The sequence below is a fragment of the Sus scrofa genome, chromosome 13 (genome assembly GCF_054392235.1).
Source record: "Sus scrofa isolate SSC_HxYL_T2T_F1_AM1 chromosome 13, Sscrofa_HxYL_maternal_Yorkshire_Landrace_v2.0, whole genome shotgun sequence".
Classification (NCBI taxonomy): domain Eukaryota; kingdom Metazoa; phylum Chordata; class Mammalia; order Artiodactyla; family Suidae; genus Sus; species Sus scrofa.
In genome coordinates, this window is record NC_139395.1 from 147,214,864 (window position 1) to 147,230,549 (window position 15,686).

General features: G+C 35.4%; 1 protein-coding gene and 1 pseudogene across 1 annotated transcript in view; both read right to left on the bottom strand.

Moving 5' to 3' along the window:
- Window positions 1-875: 875 nt before the first annotated feature.
- The window catches only part of PPP1R2 (protein phosphatase 1 regulatory inhibitor subunit 2), a 29,024-nt gene continuing 14,213 nt past the window's right edge, over window positions 876-15,686 (bottom strand). The window contains exons 2-6 of the mRNA XM_021070085.2: window positions 14,622-14,729; window positions 11,970-12,047; window positions 11,345-11,439; window positions 6,102-6,269; window positions 876-3,548 (exon numbers count right to left, since the gene is read on the bottom strand). Coding sequence (XP_020925744.1) covers window positions 3,505-3,548; window positions 6,102-6,269; window positions 11,345-11,439; window positions 11,970-12,047; window positions 14,622-14,729 — 493 coding nt within the window. The 3' untranslated portion in view covers window positions 876-3,504. The remainder of the gene's footprint in view (window positions 3,549-6,101; window positions 6,270-11,344; window positions 11,440-11,969; window positions 12,048-14,621; window positions 14,730-15,686) is intronic.
- LOC146397681 (U6atac minor spliceosomal RNA) lies at window positions 10,677-10,793 on the bottom strand (annotated as a pseudogene).

Here is a 15,686-nt window from a genome sequence, read left to right on the forward strand (position 1 = left end):
TTCCTCTTTCAATGGTAAGCTGTTTTCTTATTTTAGGAGAAGTTCAGCTTTCATATATTACAGACCCCAGCCTATTCCCCTACTCATATTTAGGGTGCTACTGGAGGGAAAAGGGGACTGGGCTGGTTGTGAAATGGTTGAAAAATGCTAGGTTAAACCAAGTTTTAGACAGGTTCTTTATGCAGAATGTCTCAGACTCTTTAATAGGATATGCTATGTATGTATTTTTATAATCTTTTCCATGGAACAGGTAGGATTGAGGGTTTCATCGAACACACTGGGAAATGCTGCCTTAGGTACATACAAGCTAGTTCAGTTCTTTCTTTATAACACAGATTTTTATTTAAAAAATCATGTCTCAAGTTAAAACATCCTGTTTAGAAACAAACTTGTGGAACACAACCATATCACATGTTTTAGACATCTCCAGCCACTGCATAATTGTGCTTTTGTGATTTTTCCTAAATGGTATATAAAGCCCAAATAAAATTAACAATTTTTTTAAGATTAAACTAAAAAATACTCAAACTAAACACCTGAAAAATGTTTCTCCTAAAGCATGTGATGTGTACCATAATCCGAATAAAGTTTGCCTGTCAAGTGCAACTTCAAAAATGCGGGAATTTCTACATCTAAAAAGGCATGGATGAGACATTGAAGAACTTGGCCAAGAGCATTTTCCTCACTTCCAAAGTGCTGATTAGATAGTTGTTTTGAGGATTATATAATAGACACCTAACACAAGGCCGGGCAACTATAAAAACTACTCTTCCACAATGGAGTCCAAGATCCCCCCTGGTATCCAGAACACTTAGCCCATGAGATACTCCTGAGGTAGCTGGGTAGCAAGAAAATAAAATCCACACACAAGCAACTGTCATATGACTGAATTTTATTACAATATGGTTAGTGTACTAATTTAAAAGGAAAAAAGTGTAAACAAAACAAAAAGTCTAAGGAAAAGCGGCACTTTCCTTTAATCTTCAATTTAAAATTATTTTTACAATCACTTTAATACCCTTATATGCAGGTTATAAAGAGCATCACTGCTGAGTTTCAGATTGAAAAATGAATAAACAGAAAAGATGACACCGGAAGAGTTAAGCAGAAAAATGATACTGATTTAAAAGTTAAGTCGACTTTGGCTAGAATTGAACATTGACAGCTTTTTCCACAGAAAAACCTAACTTGAGTCATAAAAGTTCTTTTTTTTTTTTTTTTTTGTCTTTTGTCCCTTTTAGGGCCGCACCCACGGAATACGGAAGTTCCCAGGCTAGGGGTCTAATCGGAGCTATAGCCACCGGCCTACGCCACAGCCACAGCCATGCCAGATCCGAGCTGCGTCTGTGACCTACACCACAGCTCACGGCAACACCAGATCCTTAACTCACTGATCGAGGCCAGGGATCAAACCCACAACCTCATGGTTCCTAGTCAGATTCGTTAACCACTGAGCCACGATGGGAACTCCAAAGTTCATCTTTTTGGGTACAGTTCAATACCATGTCAATTAAGAACTCATGATAATGAAAACAGTTTCATGTGACCATCTAAAATCCTACTGAGCATGCTATACGTCATGTCTTATTCCTCTAAGATAACTACCTACCTCCTGAAAGCAGAAATGAGAGTTCACCTGTGATTTTTCAAGAAAGAGTTTGTACACCAAAAGGATCAGTTGTTAAAGGTCTTACCTTTCCTTCAATGTACAGCAGCTATTTCTACAACTAAAGAGCATGTGGATACAGTCTAAGAACTTGAAATGAGAAAACTAGAAACAGAGGTCTGTGTGCATGAACATACACATTTATGAGCTTAAATACACCCAAATAGGTTTAAACAGGTAAGAATACCTCAACATTCTAAATTCAGAAAGCAGAGATAAACACTGCTTTCTTTATAAATCAGTGGTATTACTAGCTAACATGTTTTAGAATACTGTACCTGCAGTTCAGAAGTACTGATTGGATCCCGTTTAAAAAAAAAGACATTCAAAATAAAAACATTCTTCTAACAGCAAAGGATTCTCCCACTTTTTATTTATTTTGACATATTGATATTTCCATAAACTTGCAAGTGGAAGATAAGCTGTTGAATAAAAGCCAATTCATATACACAATATACAGAAGTTATTTTAAAAGTCTGTTCATATAATGAATTCTTTTGGTGCTAACAAAAAAATTAAGACACAAATAATTGACTGGAAATGAAACCATCACTAAACCAAGATATATAGGAACTGCACTTCATTTCAGGGGAAAAAGTCCAAATCTTACTGTGTTAAAAGAATAAAGTACATTTGTCATAGTATACATTATCATTTTCCCTTAAAGCAGGGACTATTTAAAGTTTTTAAATTAAAATGTGTTCAGAATTACTTCTGTCTATACATTTAGGAACTATCATCACTGGTTACACACAATTCTCTCATCATGCAAAAAATAAAAACTCTCAGTTGTTTTTCTAAGGTCTAATTAAGTCAAACAATAAACTAATAATAGCACTTTAACTAGCAAGCTGTAAATCAGAGAACTGTAGAAATCCACAGTTGAATTGTATTTCCCATCTATAGTACTGCTGCTATTCAATCTATTTTCTCCATGTATTAGAAAAACCAATAGGCATTGATAGTCAAAATAAGATTTCATTGTTGTAGCAAATGACAGGATATGTGAGAGAAGGAAAAGTTACTAAAATCATGACAATCTTTATGACCCTTTATAAAGGTAAAGGATTGTGTGCGTATATGTGGAAAGGAGTAAGAAACAAAGGCGGGAGATTTAGACAGGTATACAAAGGGAATGTGGAGACTATATCATATGTATTTAAAAACTGATCTGAAGTCTGCCCATGGAGTGTACACAAAAAGTAAGAGCAGACGTTAGAGCAAGTTTAACCTGATAATTTATTTTTGGAAACAGCTAGTTTTGATGAGATAAAGTTTAATCCTTTCCTTTAAACATAAAAGAAACTCAACAGGAACTTTAAAGACAGTATGCCAGAAATGCAACTGTAACTCTTATAATCCTTTTCAATTAAACAGAAGGGCATGTGTTAAAATACTTTTCAAACTGAATATCTATCAGCGTATGATCGGTTGTTCCAAATGGATTTTGATTTTTAATAAAACTCAACTTTTTATAAGAGCTATCACATCTAGAAGTGAAGAAAATAAATTAGATCCCCTCACCACCCAAGATAACTTCTAAAACATAAAAAGCTACATATCTGATACAAATTAGCCAGTGTTCTTACAAAAGTAATATAGTTTTGGACTGCACTGATGACACTATACTGTATTTGTGGTGAAGTATTAGGCACAAGAATATATGTATCAATTAGGCATTTTCAGTCTAATTAGTCTCTAAAGTTATTTAATTATTGGCAATATATAATAACTGGTATGCATTTTGGTACTTAAGTCATGAATTGTAGAGAACAAGAAGCAGTATATTATAGTAACAGGGTTTGTATGTGGCAATTACAGTGTTGAGCAAATCTCTTCTATGAACTCTGTGATTTGTTTTGCAGTTGGTCACTTGCAGATCCTGCAAAGATAAAAACAAAAACAAAACGGCAACATAATTTGCTGAGTACTGCCAAAACAACTACCTGAGCTAAAGTTCCCTCCCACTGCCATGGATGATAAATAGAAAGATCTAAAAAATAGGTAAGGTATATTCCATGCAGACTAACTAGTATGATATGACAGAATCTGTATACCCTCTAAAAATTCTGAAGAGGTGCATCTACTTAGTGGTAGAACAAATAGGTTTCAGATTGAACACTTCTGTGAATAAATCACAGGTGGATAGCTATGAGTTTTTTACAACTCAAAAATCCAAAGCTATGAAAAGATTTGCATTTATGATATCAAAATTATAAAATATTCCTCAGAGTCTAAACATACCACATTTCTTTTTATAAAAAAAACAAAAAAAGGTAAGGCCGGGCACGAGTATAGGAGAGAAGAGAAAGACAATGATGAAAAAGTAATGGGTTCCAGAGTTTCTGTAATGGCTCAGCGGTAACAAACCTGACTAGCACCCATGATCCATGAGGACATGGTTTCAATCCCTGGTCTCACTCAGTGAGTTAAGGATCTGGCATAGCCGTGAACTATGGTGTAAGCTGAACATATGAATCAGATCCCACAGTGCTGCTGCTGTGGCATAGGCCAGCATTTGCAGCTCTGGTACCATCCCTAGCCTGGGAGCTAAGTAATGGGTTCTATAGAACCTGGAGATTTCAAAACCTGGCAAAAAAATTTTAAGGTTCCAAAAAAGTCAGAATGTAAATAAGGGACTTTCTTCCCTATGCTCTATTATGTAGTCTTTTCTGTCTCTGTGGACTTTTTCTGGCCCTGCCCACGGCATGTATAAGTTCCTAGGCCAGGGGTCAAACCCATGCCACAGCAGTGACCCACCTACTGCAGTGACAACACTGGATCCTCTGTGGACCTTTTTTTGAGGGGGGGGGGGGCTGCACCTGTGGCATATAGAAGTTCCCAGGCTAGGGGTCAAATTGGAGCTATAGCTGCTGGCCTACACACAGCCACAGCAACACCAGATCCTAGCTGCATCTGCGACCTATACCACAGCTCACAGCAACACTGGATCCTTAACCCACTGAGTAAGGGCAGGGATCGAACCCATGTCCTCATGGATACTAGTTGGGTTCATTACTGCTGAACCACAATGGGAACTCCTTTGTGGACTTTATTGAAGCTAAATAGGATACATTCCACCTGTAAGGAGCACTTCATCTCCACTGAAGAAAAAAAAAAAAAATCAGGCATTGAGCTAATGTAAATTTTAACCATATATTATTATACTTAAACGAAAAAAATGTATTTATGCATTAAATCTGTGAAATCTAATGTTTTTACAGGCAGAGATATAGACAAAAGCCAGAATCATTTTTCAAAAGCTGTGGCTTAAAAAGAAATCCCCTTTCCAGTGGCAAATGAATGGTATTCCCAGTGCTAAAAGTCACTCTTAAGTCTGAGTAGAAATTGATGAAAAGTTATAATCAAACATTTTACTTTGAATACATCCAAAGAAGTTACCGAGCTATATACAGTAGGGAAACAAGGACCAACTAGGAGACAGGTCACCTAAAAAGGGATAATAAATTTAAAGAAAGAGAAGAGAAACATGTAATAATAATTACTCAAGATAAAGTTTCTTCAAGTTAAATATAAGCTAAACAGACTACAGTGAAAAAAATGGAAGTGCTATATGAAACAAACTGAAAGGCAAAAGCATAACATGGAATAACAAAAAATATTGTAATCCTGACATAATAAGACAGTCATCAGGTTCTACCATAAAATCACTTATATTTCATATGTGTTTACCACAACAATAATAATTATTTACTTTCATAAGACTTAACCATCCAAGCCACAACATATAAAAGTGAGTTACATCTCTCCTAAAAAGCATTAGTTTATAGCCCAGGGTATGTAGATGGGCAAAAAAAATTGTGTTCGTGGTATAGAAGCTCCACCTGTATCCAATGCCAGAATAACAGCTTATTAAAAACAAATAAATAAAATCAATTTCCTATGACTGATCAAGGACTGGTAGGCTGCAGGGGCTGGCTGTCTGAGACTTAAAAACAAAGCAAACAAAATCGACCAAGTAACCTGTCTACCTAACAGTCAACAGAATCAACACCGGAGAAATACGATGTACTTATACCTAAAGGGAAGGTAAAACAAATCTTTCATACTACAAACACGTTTCTTTAAAAAGTTTAAACCTTAATTTACATTGTTATGACAGATAAAATATGATCTGAAACATTAAAAACAAAGTACAGCTTAATATGAAGACAAAACATCATTGCTTAAAGCCAAGTAAACCAAACAACATAGACATATAACATTAACGTAGGGTCTTAAATCAACTCTTGAGCACAAAAACCTTATTATTTTGAAACTGGCCAAAAGGCACTGAAACTTTTGAAACTCTTGGCATAAAAACTAAATTTTAGCAAAATTTTCTAGGGTTCTTAAAAGTTTCAAGCAAAATAAAGTACATTATTTAGGCACAAAGGATCACAAGAGTCTCAATGATAATTTTAAAACATCTAACCTTGATTTGATTCTTCTGTATTCATGCTTTCTCCAGCTGCAGTCTCTGACATTTCTTCATCCTCCTCATCATCATGTAGGTCTTTTGAAATTAATTGTCTAGCTAATTTAATATTCAGTCCTTCATTGTAGTGAAGTTTCCTTTTCATTTCAAACTGTCGCTTTTTTTCTACAAGATACAAAAAATAGGTCTTAAGGCTGCTTTTGTGCTCAATGGTAGAGTTGAATAGATGCAATAGAGAACATAATGGCCCACAAAACCTAAAATATTTACTATTTGGCCCTTTATAGAAAAAGGTTTACCAACCTTTGCCTTAGATGGTTCAAGTACATCCTAATGGGAGACTAGAAGTAAGAGCCATTGGTAGTTATATTTGTGAAGAAAACTTAAAAATACAGGAAAATTCTCCAGATAGAGTTGAATGGAAAAAAAGGCAAACTATAATATCACAATATATAAAGCCTGCATGTATGTACATGCACATGGTTGCTGCTGTGGCATGGGGTTGATCCCTGGCCTGGGACCATCCACATGCTGCAAGTGCAGCCAAAAAAAGGGCCAAAAAGGCATAGAGAAATTTCTCAGAATACGGCTATTCAAAGTACTTTCTCAATATTTCTAAGCTTTTATTATCATCTATACTTATTTATGTTTTAAAAACAAGCATTTACAGTCATACTGTCACTACCTATCAAGTCACTTTTCAGCCTCTATTTGGGCTGGGGGAAGGAAAGTTCCAAGATCAACATCCATATCATCATCTCATAAACATTTGTTTCAAACTACCAAGATCTTGCCAGGCACCTGTCTTCATCCCGATTTATAAGTTAATTTTGTGATTTGCTTTACTCTTTCAGAGTACCATATTGTAGAAGGAAGTAAAATTAAAATAAAAAAAACAAATCTTCATCACTAAATTTTTAGTGATGACTTCCAGATAATGCAAAAGCCAATATTAAAAAAGAGCCAAAAAGGAGTTCCCATTGTGGCTCAGCAGCAATGAACGCAACTAGTATTCCATGAGGATTCGGATCTGATCTCTGGCCTCACTCAGTAGGTTAAGGATCCAGCATTGCTGTGGCTGTGGTGTAGACTGGTGGCTACAGTTCCAAGTCAACCCCTAGCCTGGGAACTTTCACATGCTGCAAGTGCGGACCTAAAAAAAAAAAAAGTTTCTACATGTCTCTGATACCAGATATATTTACTAAAAAGGTAAGACTTTTTGTCATTACAAAAAATACACGCTCTTTTTAATGAAACTTTTAAAAAATGGTAGAGGAGTTGCTGCTGTGGCACAGTGGATTTTAAGGACCTGGTATTGCTACAGCTGTGGCATAGGTTGCAGCCGCAGCTCAGATTCGATCCCTGGCCTGGGATCTTCCATATGCTTTGGGTGCAGCCAAAAAAACCAAAAACCAAACCAAACCAAAACAAACTAACACAACTGAAAAAATGGTAGAAACTTAAAACATTCAATTTCCTTACTCAGAAATTATCATTAATATTTTATGACTAGAGATTTTTTTCTAAAAATCAATCTTATGTTGTTGTGTATGCTGTTTTCTCACTTACTATATAGTTAAAATGACCATGTCCCTGGAAATCTCGGTTTATATCTACTGTCTGATGGAATTATAATAGTGACCCTCCCACTCTTAAAATGATCTAGAGTTTACACAATAAAATATATAAAGATATAGTAAAATTCTGCCACATACATAGCAGATTGATATAATTTTTAAAAGGTTACATGGAGTTCGCGTTGTGGCGCAGTGATTAACAAATCCCACTAGGAACCATGAAGTTTCGGATTCGATCCCTGGCCTTGCTCAGGGGGTTAAGGATCTGGTGTTGCCGTGAGCTGTGGTGTAGGCTGCCTATGTGGCTCGGATCCCGCGTTGCTGTGGCTCTGGCGTAGGCCAGTGGCTACAACTCCAATTTGACCCCTAGCTTAGGAACCTCCATATGCCGCGGGAGCGGCCCAAGAAATGGCAAAAAGACAAAAAAAATAAAATAAAATAAAATAAAAATAAAAGGGTATTAAAAAAAAAAAAAGGTTACAAAGTAATGAGTTATAAAATCCCCTATCTTTGTCAAAGGTTTCCAGTTTCCCTCTTTGCATTTTCATAGTTTTATGATGTAATATACAGTTGAACGTTGAACAATGTAGGAGTTAGGAGCACCTACCCTCCTCACAGTTGAAATCCACTCTACAGTTGGCCCTTCATATTCACAGTTCTAAATCTGTGTATTCAACCAGATACTACAAATCATATAGTGCTGTTGGAGGTGTTCAGTGAAAAAGAAAAAAAAAAAATCCATGTGTAAGTGGACCTACACACTTCGAACCCAGGGTGCTCAAAGGTCAACTGTATATACGCTTTTGTGCTTTGTTCTATTAGTTTCTCAACAACTGGTTACTGCTTTTCAAAATGTGCCTTATAACCCTTTAGTAAGTCATAACCAGCATGTTAAAGAAATGACATAAAGTGGAATGTATTACAAATAGTACAGTCCTGTTTCATGAAATTTTAATTTTTGTAATTTTATTTATGCGTGTATATTGAGTGGGACTTGGTCAAAAATGTTTGAGAAATACTGAAATAAACCCTAAGAAATTGAATTTCTAGATCAAAGGGTGTCATTTTAAAGTTTTTGGCTTTGATTGCTATATAGTTGCTATATTGCCCTCTGGAAAAGTCAAAACATTTTTCAGGCCCAGCAACCATATATGAATAACTTATTTCTCCATAGTCACACCAAAAGGGAAATTTTCATTCTTTTTAATTTTTGTTGATCTGAAAGTAAAGAAAAGCACCATGGTACTTTTAATTTGCAGCTTCTTATTCCTAGGAGTTATTACAATATGTTTCTTTTGTCAATTATACTTATAGCCTAAGAAAATTACTTGTTTTTAATTCTCAGTGATATTAAATTTGGTTTTGTTTGTTATAGCTGTATTTTAGTTTTTTAATACTAAAAATATATTATATAACTTAAAAATATGCAATGGATTCATTTTGTAGAAAGCTGTTAACACAAGTGGTCTCAACCTTCTTGCATAGAGTCCAAAAACTCAGGTTTCAGGCTCAGTTCTAATAATAACCAACTACCCATGTGAACTTGACAAGTGAATTATCTTTTTTATACTTTCTTGTACTGTTATACAAAATAATATGATGGAGAATATACCAATTATTTTAAGTTATTAAAAGTTAATGTTTATTGAGTATTTATAATATGCCAGAATCAGTGCTAAGGTGCTTTTAATTCTTTATCTCATAATGCTCAACAATGATTCTAAATATTTTTATAGCCCCGAAATTTAAAAATGAGGAAACTGAGAGAGAAATCAAGCAATTAGGTTAAGTGATATATCTGAAGTGACATAACTTATACTGACTCCATAGTCAGTATTTTGTTATGCTGCTACTTACAAGATAAAATCTTCTAAGAATTTCTGTCAATAAACAAGGATGCTCAAACATGCAATTTGTTTAAAAACAACAAACACCTGTATCAGGAGCTCTACTAGTGGGCACGGAACTAATGAAAACTCCGACTAGTGTAACAGCTCCCCCTGCTGGCTAATTCATGGAACTAAAATTTGAGGGAAAAATACCTAATGAAGACAGAGAAAGAAGTTAAAAAAAATTCCCTGTTCTTGAAAAGAATCTGAAAAAGAACGGCTGTGTGTATATGTATAACTGAATTACTTTGTTGTACAAAAGAAATCATCACAACACGGTAAATCAACTATACTTAAAAATCAATGAACTTAAAAATACAAAAAAAAAAAATCCCCATTCGCAAATAGAGCACGTTTTTAGAGAATAATGAATTAAACTCTAGAAACAATTTCTATCTGAAACCCTTTTCAAAGCCCTTTTGGGGTATATTTGGGGAAAATAAGGAAGTCACCGAGGGTAGAAGATCTATATAATACAATCTGAGATCATGCTATATGTAAAATTTCTCAGTTTATTCAATAAACTATATTCTAAAGAGGAAAGAATAGCAAATTGTACCTCTGCAGCTACACATGACAAAGACCCTGACAGTAAACCAGCAAATATTCAGAATCTTAGTTCTAAGGTTTCTAAACTTCTTTTACAGTACAGGTAGTTCTGATGTTTCAAAGCTTCAAGTACACGAATGTCTGTTTTCTTTTTCCTTTTTGTGAGGGTGTTTTTATTGCATCTTTTTTCCTATACATAGGCTTGGACAATTTTTAATTGCCATTTTTTCCTTTTTCTTTTTATAGCCGCACCTGTGGCATATGGAAGTTCCCAGGCTGGGGTCAAACTGGAGCTGTAGCTGCAGCCTATGCCACAGCCACACGTGCAACCTATGCTACAGCTTGTGACAATGACAGATCCTTAACCCACTGAGCAAGGCCAGGGATCAAACCTGCATCCTCACAGAGACAACATCAGGTCCTTAACCCTCTGAGTCACAACAGGAACTCCTAATTCTTGAGATTATACGTTCACACGGTTCAAAATGCTCAAAAAAAGCAAGAAGGTAAAATATCTTCCTTCTTTCCTTACCTCTGCAGATAACCATTATTACTTGTAAAAACAGAAACAATGAATAGGTAGCAATGCCTTAACTATGTATGCCCCATAATGGCTAAAAGAGCCTCTTCTATCGTTGTTTAGAGGGTTATCTTTATCTCCTTTCCTATGACACTACTGTTTTGTTCAATGGGACCTAATAAAAAAATTTACTCCAAGTCTGACCATCTTGATTTATTTGGTGTCACCACTGTCTTAATATAGAAAAAGCATAAGCAAATGGGAAATTAGGTCTCACTGCTATCCGCTTTAAGATCATCCAAACACTAAATGACTCTAAACATTTAAATAAATATTCACTAAGCATCTTCCTGGTATAGAGTAAATGCTTGGTACAAAGAAATGAATACCTACAGTTTTCTCTTTTTTTTTGGCTATGCTTACACAACAGAGTGTAACCCATGCCATAGCAGTGACAATGCTGGATCCTTAACTAGCTAAGCCACCAAGGAACTCCAATATAATTAATTTTCTTGAAACCAGGGGGACAAAACTTATTATACAATAAACCCACACAAACAGAATCTGAATTATAAAAATGTTGCTCCCTAATATCCCACCATCCACTTCCTCAAAAGGAAAATCACTTGATAATCTTTCAAATAATGGATTTATTTTAGCAAAAATTATTAGCATAATGCTAAGAACAGTAAAAGAATAACCTACCTTGTTCTTCAGGTGAGAGGTCAGTATCCTCATCTCCACTACTTTCTTGTTCATGAACCCGGTACTTCGGCTCTGCGCCTTCAGCAGCAATTAATCTATGTACAACAATAATTTACAAAGAAATCAACACAATGATAAGCTTATTAGTTGTGGGTCTTATTCAATTTTTGAGTCTCATAAAAACACCTATATATCATGAATATGCTGGCTTTAACCTGATGAAGAAAAAAAAAGAGTTGGAATGGGTATAGAAACCAATAAACAACAGGAAGAGTGGAAAGTAGCAGAATCAATGAACAGAAAAGGAATAGTTTTCTTCTTCAACTTATTTTTGCCTTTCTCACTTCCATCTTAAAAACCCGGGTGGGAGGATATTAAAACCAACAAACAACACCTTCCCCCTGCTGGGGAAATGACATAGGGAATTTGTGTGCCAGGTTCTGCCCTCTACATACCTTGATCTTAACCTAGAAATAAGACTATAAAAGTTGCAATGAAAAATCTATATAAACTTCATTTTAGCACATTGTTTTTATGTACACTTATACAAGTAAAGTAAGATGCCTTTAACTCTGCACAATTAAAAACAGCATGAGGGAAATGCTTTATAATCATCAATACTTACTTCTTAGCTAAGATATCTGGGGACAGGGCTTCAGTGGTTTCTGAGTCACTCAATGCATCTTCATCATCACCCACCATACTAGGATGACAAGCATATTATAAATTAATACCTGAACTACAATTTTTCAAGTAGAAAAAAGAGGTAGAGAAACAAAATTCTACTGACTAAAATTATCAATATATTTATGACTCTACCATCATCTTTGAAGTTTAATTTTAAATAGTTTCTATTCAATGCAAATATTTAAAAGTAAAGCATCAATTTTAAAAAGGCCTTCTAGGAGTTCCCGTCATGGCTCAGTGGTTAACGAATCCGACCAGGAACCATGAGGTTGCGGGTTCGGTCCCTGCCCTTGCTCAGCGGGTTAAGGATCTGGCGTTGCCGTGAGCTGTGGTGTAGGTTGCAGACACAGCTCGGATCCCACGTTGCTGTGGCTCTGGTGTAGGCCGGCGGCTACAGCTCCTATTAGACCCCTAGCCTGGGAATCTCCATATGCCGCTGGAGCGGCTCAAGAAAAGGCAAAAAGACAAATAAATAAACAAACAAACAAAAAAAATAAAAAGGTCTTCTATGATTAAAAAAGAAAAAATACATAAATACTGAAAACCTGAATAATCGGGGGGGGGGGTAGGGGAAACACACTTCAATTAGTCTATCCAATGGGAGGGAATAAATAATGCAAAAAAAACCCTTGTATGGTTTTAGAATGTGTATTTGTACATCAACCTGAAGGTAAGAGACAAATAATCTATGTAGACACAGGTTAGGTAAAATAACAAAATTAGATCCTAAGGCCTGAGGAAGTTTAAAAGCTATTTAGCTTTCCCAATCTGCCTTCTAATGAAAAATCTGCTCCCCACATAAATGCAAAAATTGTTATATTTATTTTAAAATATAAACAGTTTAAAATAATGGCAACAGGTACTTTTTTGAATCATATTTGATCTTAATTTTTTTAGGATGGTTATCTCCAACCAACACAGATAAGGATGTCTACTACCTTTACTGAAAAGAAAGCAAGCACTGACTTTGGCTTCTGGTATAACAGAAGTTTTAGGATATGTTTTAAAGTATATATCCATGACTTAGAAGAAAAATAAGAATCATTTTCAGAGTTCTTGTCATGGCTCAGTGGTAATGAACCCAACTAGTATTCATGAGGAAGCAGGTTCAATTCCTGGCCTCCATCAGTGGGTTAAGGATGTGGCGCTGCTTTGAGCTGTGATGTATGTAGGTCACAGATGCGGCTAGTATCCCAGTGCTGTGGCTGGGGCTGGGCCCAGCCGCTGCAGCTCCAATTCAACCCTGAGCCTGGGAATCTCCATACGCCGCAGTGCCACCCTAAAAAGAAAAAAAAAATCATTTACATAAATGCTGTATCTATTTCTTCCCTCAAGTTTTATTAGTACTGAGTTTCAGTATCTATATCACCTATTTCATTATTTCTTACTCCCCTTGTCATATTCTTTTTCTTTCTTTCCTTTTTTTTCTTTTTTGTAGCTTTTTTTTTTTTTCCACTAGTACATGGCATACATAAGGTTCTGGGCTAGGGGTTTTGAACTGAATTGGAGCTGTGGCTGCAGCCTATACCACAGCCACAGCAATGCCAAATCTGAGCCACATCTGCAACCTACAACACAGCTTGGAGCAATGCCAGATCCTTAACTCACTGAGCAAGGCCAGGGATTGAACCTGTATCTACATGGATACTAGCTGGGTTCTTAACCTGCTGAGCCATAACAGGAACGCCTCCCCTTGTCAAGATCTTCACGTTTATTCTTGTTTTTACTGTTTTTGCTACGATGAAGTTAATTCATTACCTTCCAAAGTTTCCTCTGTTGACTTAAAACAGAATTTCTTTACCTAATAGTAATTTCTGTATTTATATTGTCTTACTTCAATGACAAATATAAGATTTTTCGGTCTTGAAAATCTGTATTTTTTCAACACAGTCTAGGACATGATCTGAATTAGGTTATTTCTTCTTATTTAGAATCTCCATCCTCTCGTATTTATTGGTGCATTATTTTTGTCTTCATAGTAACTACTGCCACACACTATCATTTTTCAATGCATTAAAAAAAACTGTGGGAGTTCTCTTGTGGTGCAACAGGTTAAGGATCCATCCAACACTGTCACTGCTGTGGCTCAGGTTGCTATGGCACAGGTTCAATTCCTGGCCTGGGAACTTCCACACTGTGGACTCAGCCAAAAAGAAATTGTGGAAGACTCAAAACTGCCAACCATTACAATGCAATTATATGAACTATAATATCATGTGAGTTAATAAGAACATGGGAAAGTTCCTTGGTGGCTCAGCAGGTTAAGGATCTGCTGTGGCACAGGTTGGATGCCTGGCCTGGGAACTTCCACATGCTGCTAATGCAGCCAAAAAAAAAAGACATGAAACCATAGAAATATCCAGGACCTTTGAAAAGGTTAAAAATGAGTTACCATATATGTAGTTACTTTTTTTTTTTTTTTGCAAAGAGAATCCATAAGCCCCTGATACCTACTTAGAAAGCAAACAAGCCCAATTTTCATTTTCCTTTCTATTAAAAACAAAGATTCAAATCATCTGTTATACAGAAGCTCATGTCAAATGCAAAATGGAAACAAGTCAAAAAAGGAAAGGTTTCTACAAAATATTACCTATGGTAAGGAGTGCTAGGTTCATCTATTTTCATTAAACCATAGTCTTTGTCTGCTGGATGATATGTCGCCAGGATGTTCATTTCATCCCACTTCTGGGATTTTTTACTAAAAGAAAGAGAAAAAAAATTTCCTCAATGTAGTGAAAGATTAAAAACATGTACACACCTAAAATTCACAAACATCCAAATCTCGTATTTCAATTTCTATCTGACTTCTATTTTTACATCTATGTTCTTGGAATAGAAACTGACTTGCGTAAAAGCTATAACTATAATAAAATGTCAGTAAATACTTTATAGCATACTTAGTGCCCACACATTAAAACACATCACAGTTTTCCCTCGGTATCCTCAGGGGATTGGTTCCAGGACCTGCGAAGATACCAAAATCCAAGGATGCTCAAATCTTTTCTATAAAATGGCATAGTATATGCATATAACCTCCACATATCCTCCTGTATAAATTATCTCTAGATTACTTATAATACCTAATACAATGTAAATGGCATGTAAGTAGCTGTAAATACAACATAAATGCTATACAAGTAGTTGCCAGCACACAGCAAATTCAAGCTTTGTTTTTTGAGACTTTCTGAAATTTTTTTTATCCATGGTTGTTTGTATCTGAGGATGTGGAACCTATGGATAAGGAGGGGTATTCAGATTCTTCACCAGGCATTCAAAAAATATTATGCATTTAATCTTCATCTGGCCTATAGAATACAGCAAAAAATGGAATTGACACATTGCCTGATTGCAGTAGTTAAGGATTTGGGATCAACTATAAAATTTTAATAGTTTGATTAAAAAAACACAACAGAAGTATTTTCCTTGGCCTAATTTTTTTTAGCAGTGTTCACAACAATCAAAAGAATCAGGAAAACCTCATTAAATTCAAATACCATTAATAAAGACTTAGGTTGTACACATAATTATAGCTTAGATTTTTTTAATCTAGAAAAATAATTGTTTGCTGAGAAATGATGTATTCAGATCACCTGGGATAAATTTACTTAAGAGAAACAGAAATGCTTTGTAAGTGCTTTATGAACATCCATCAATA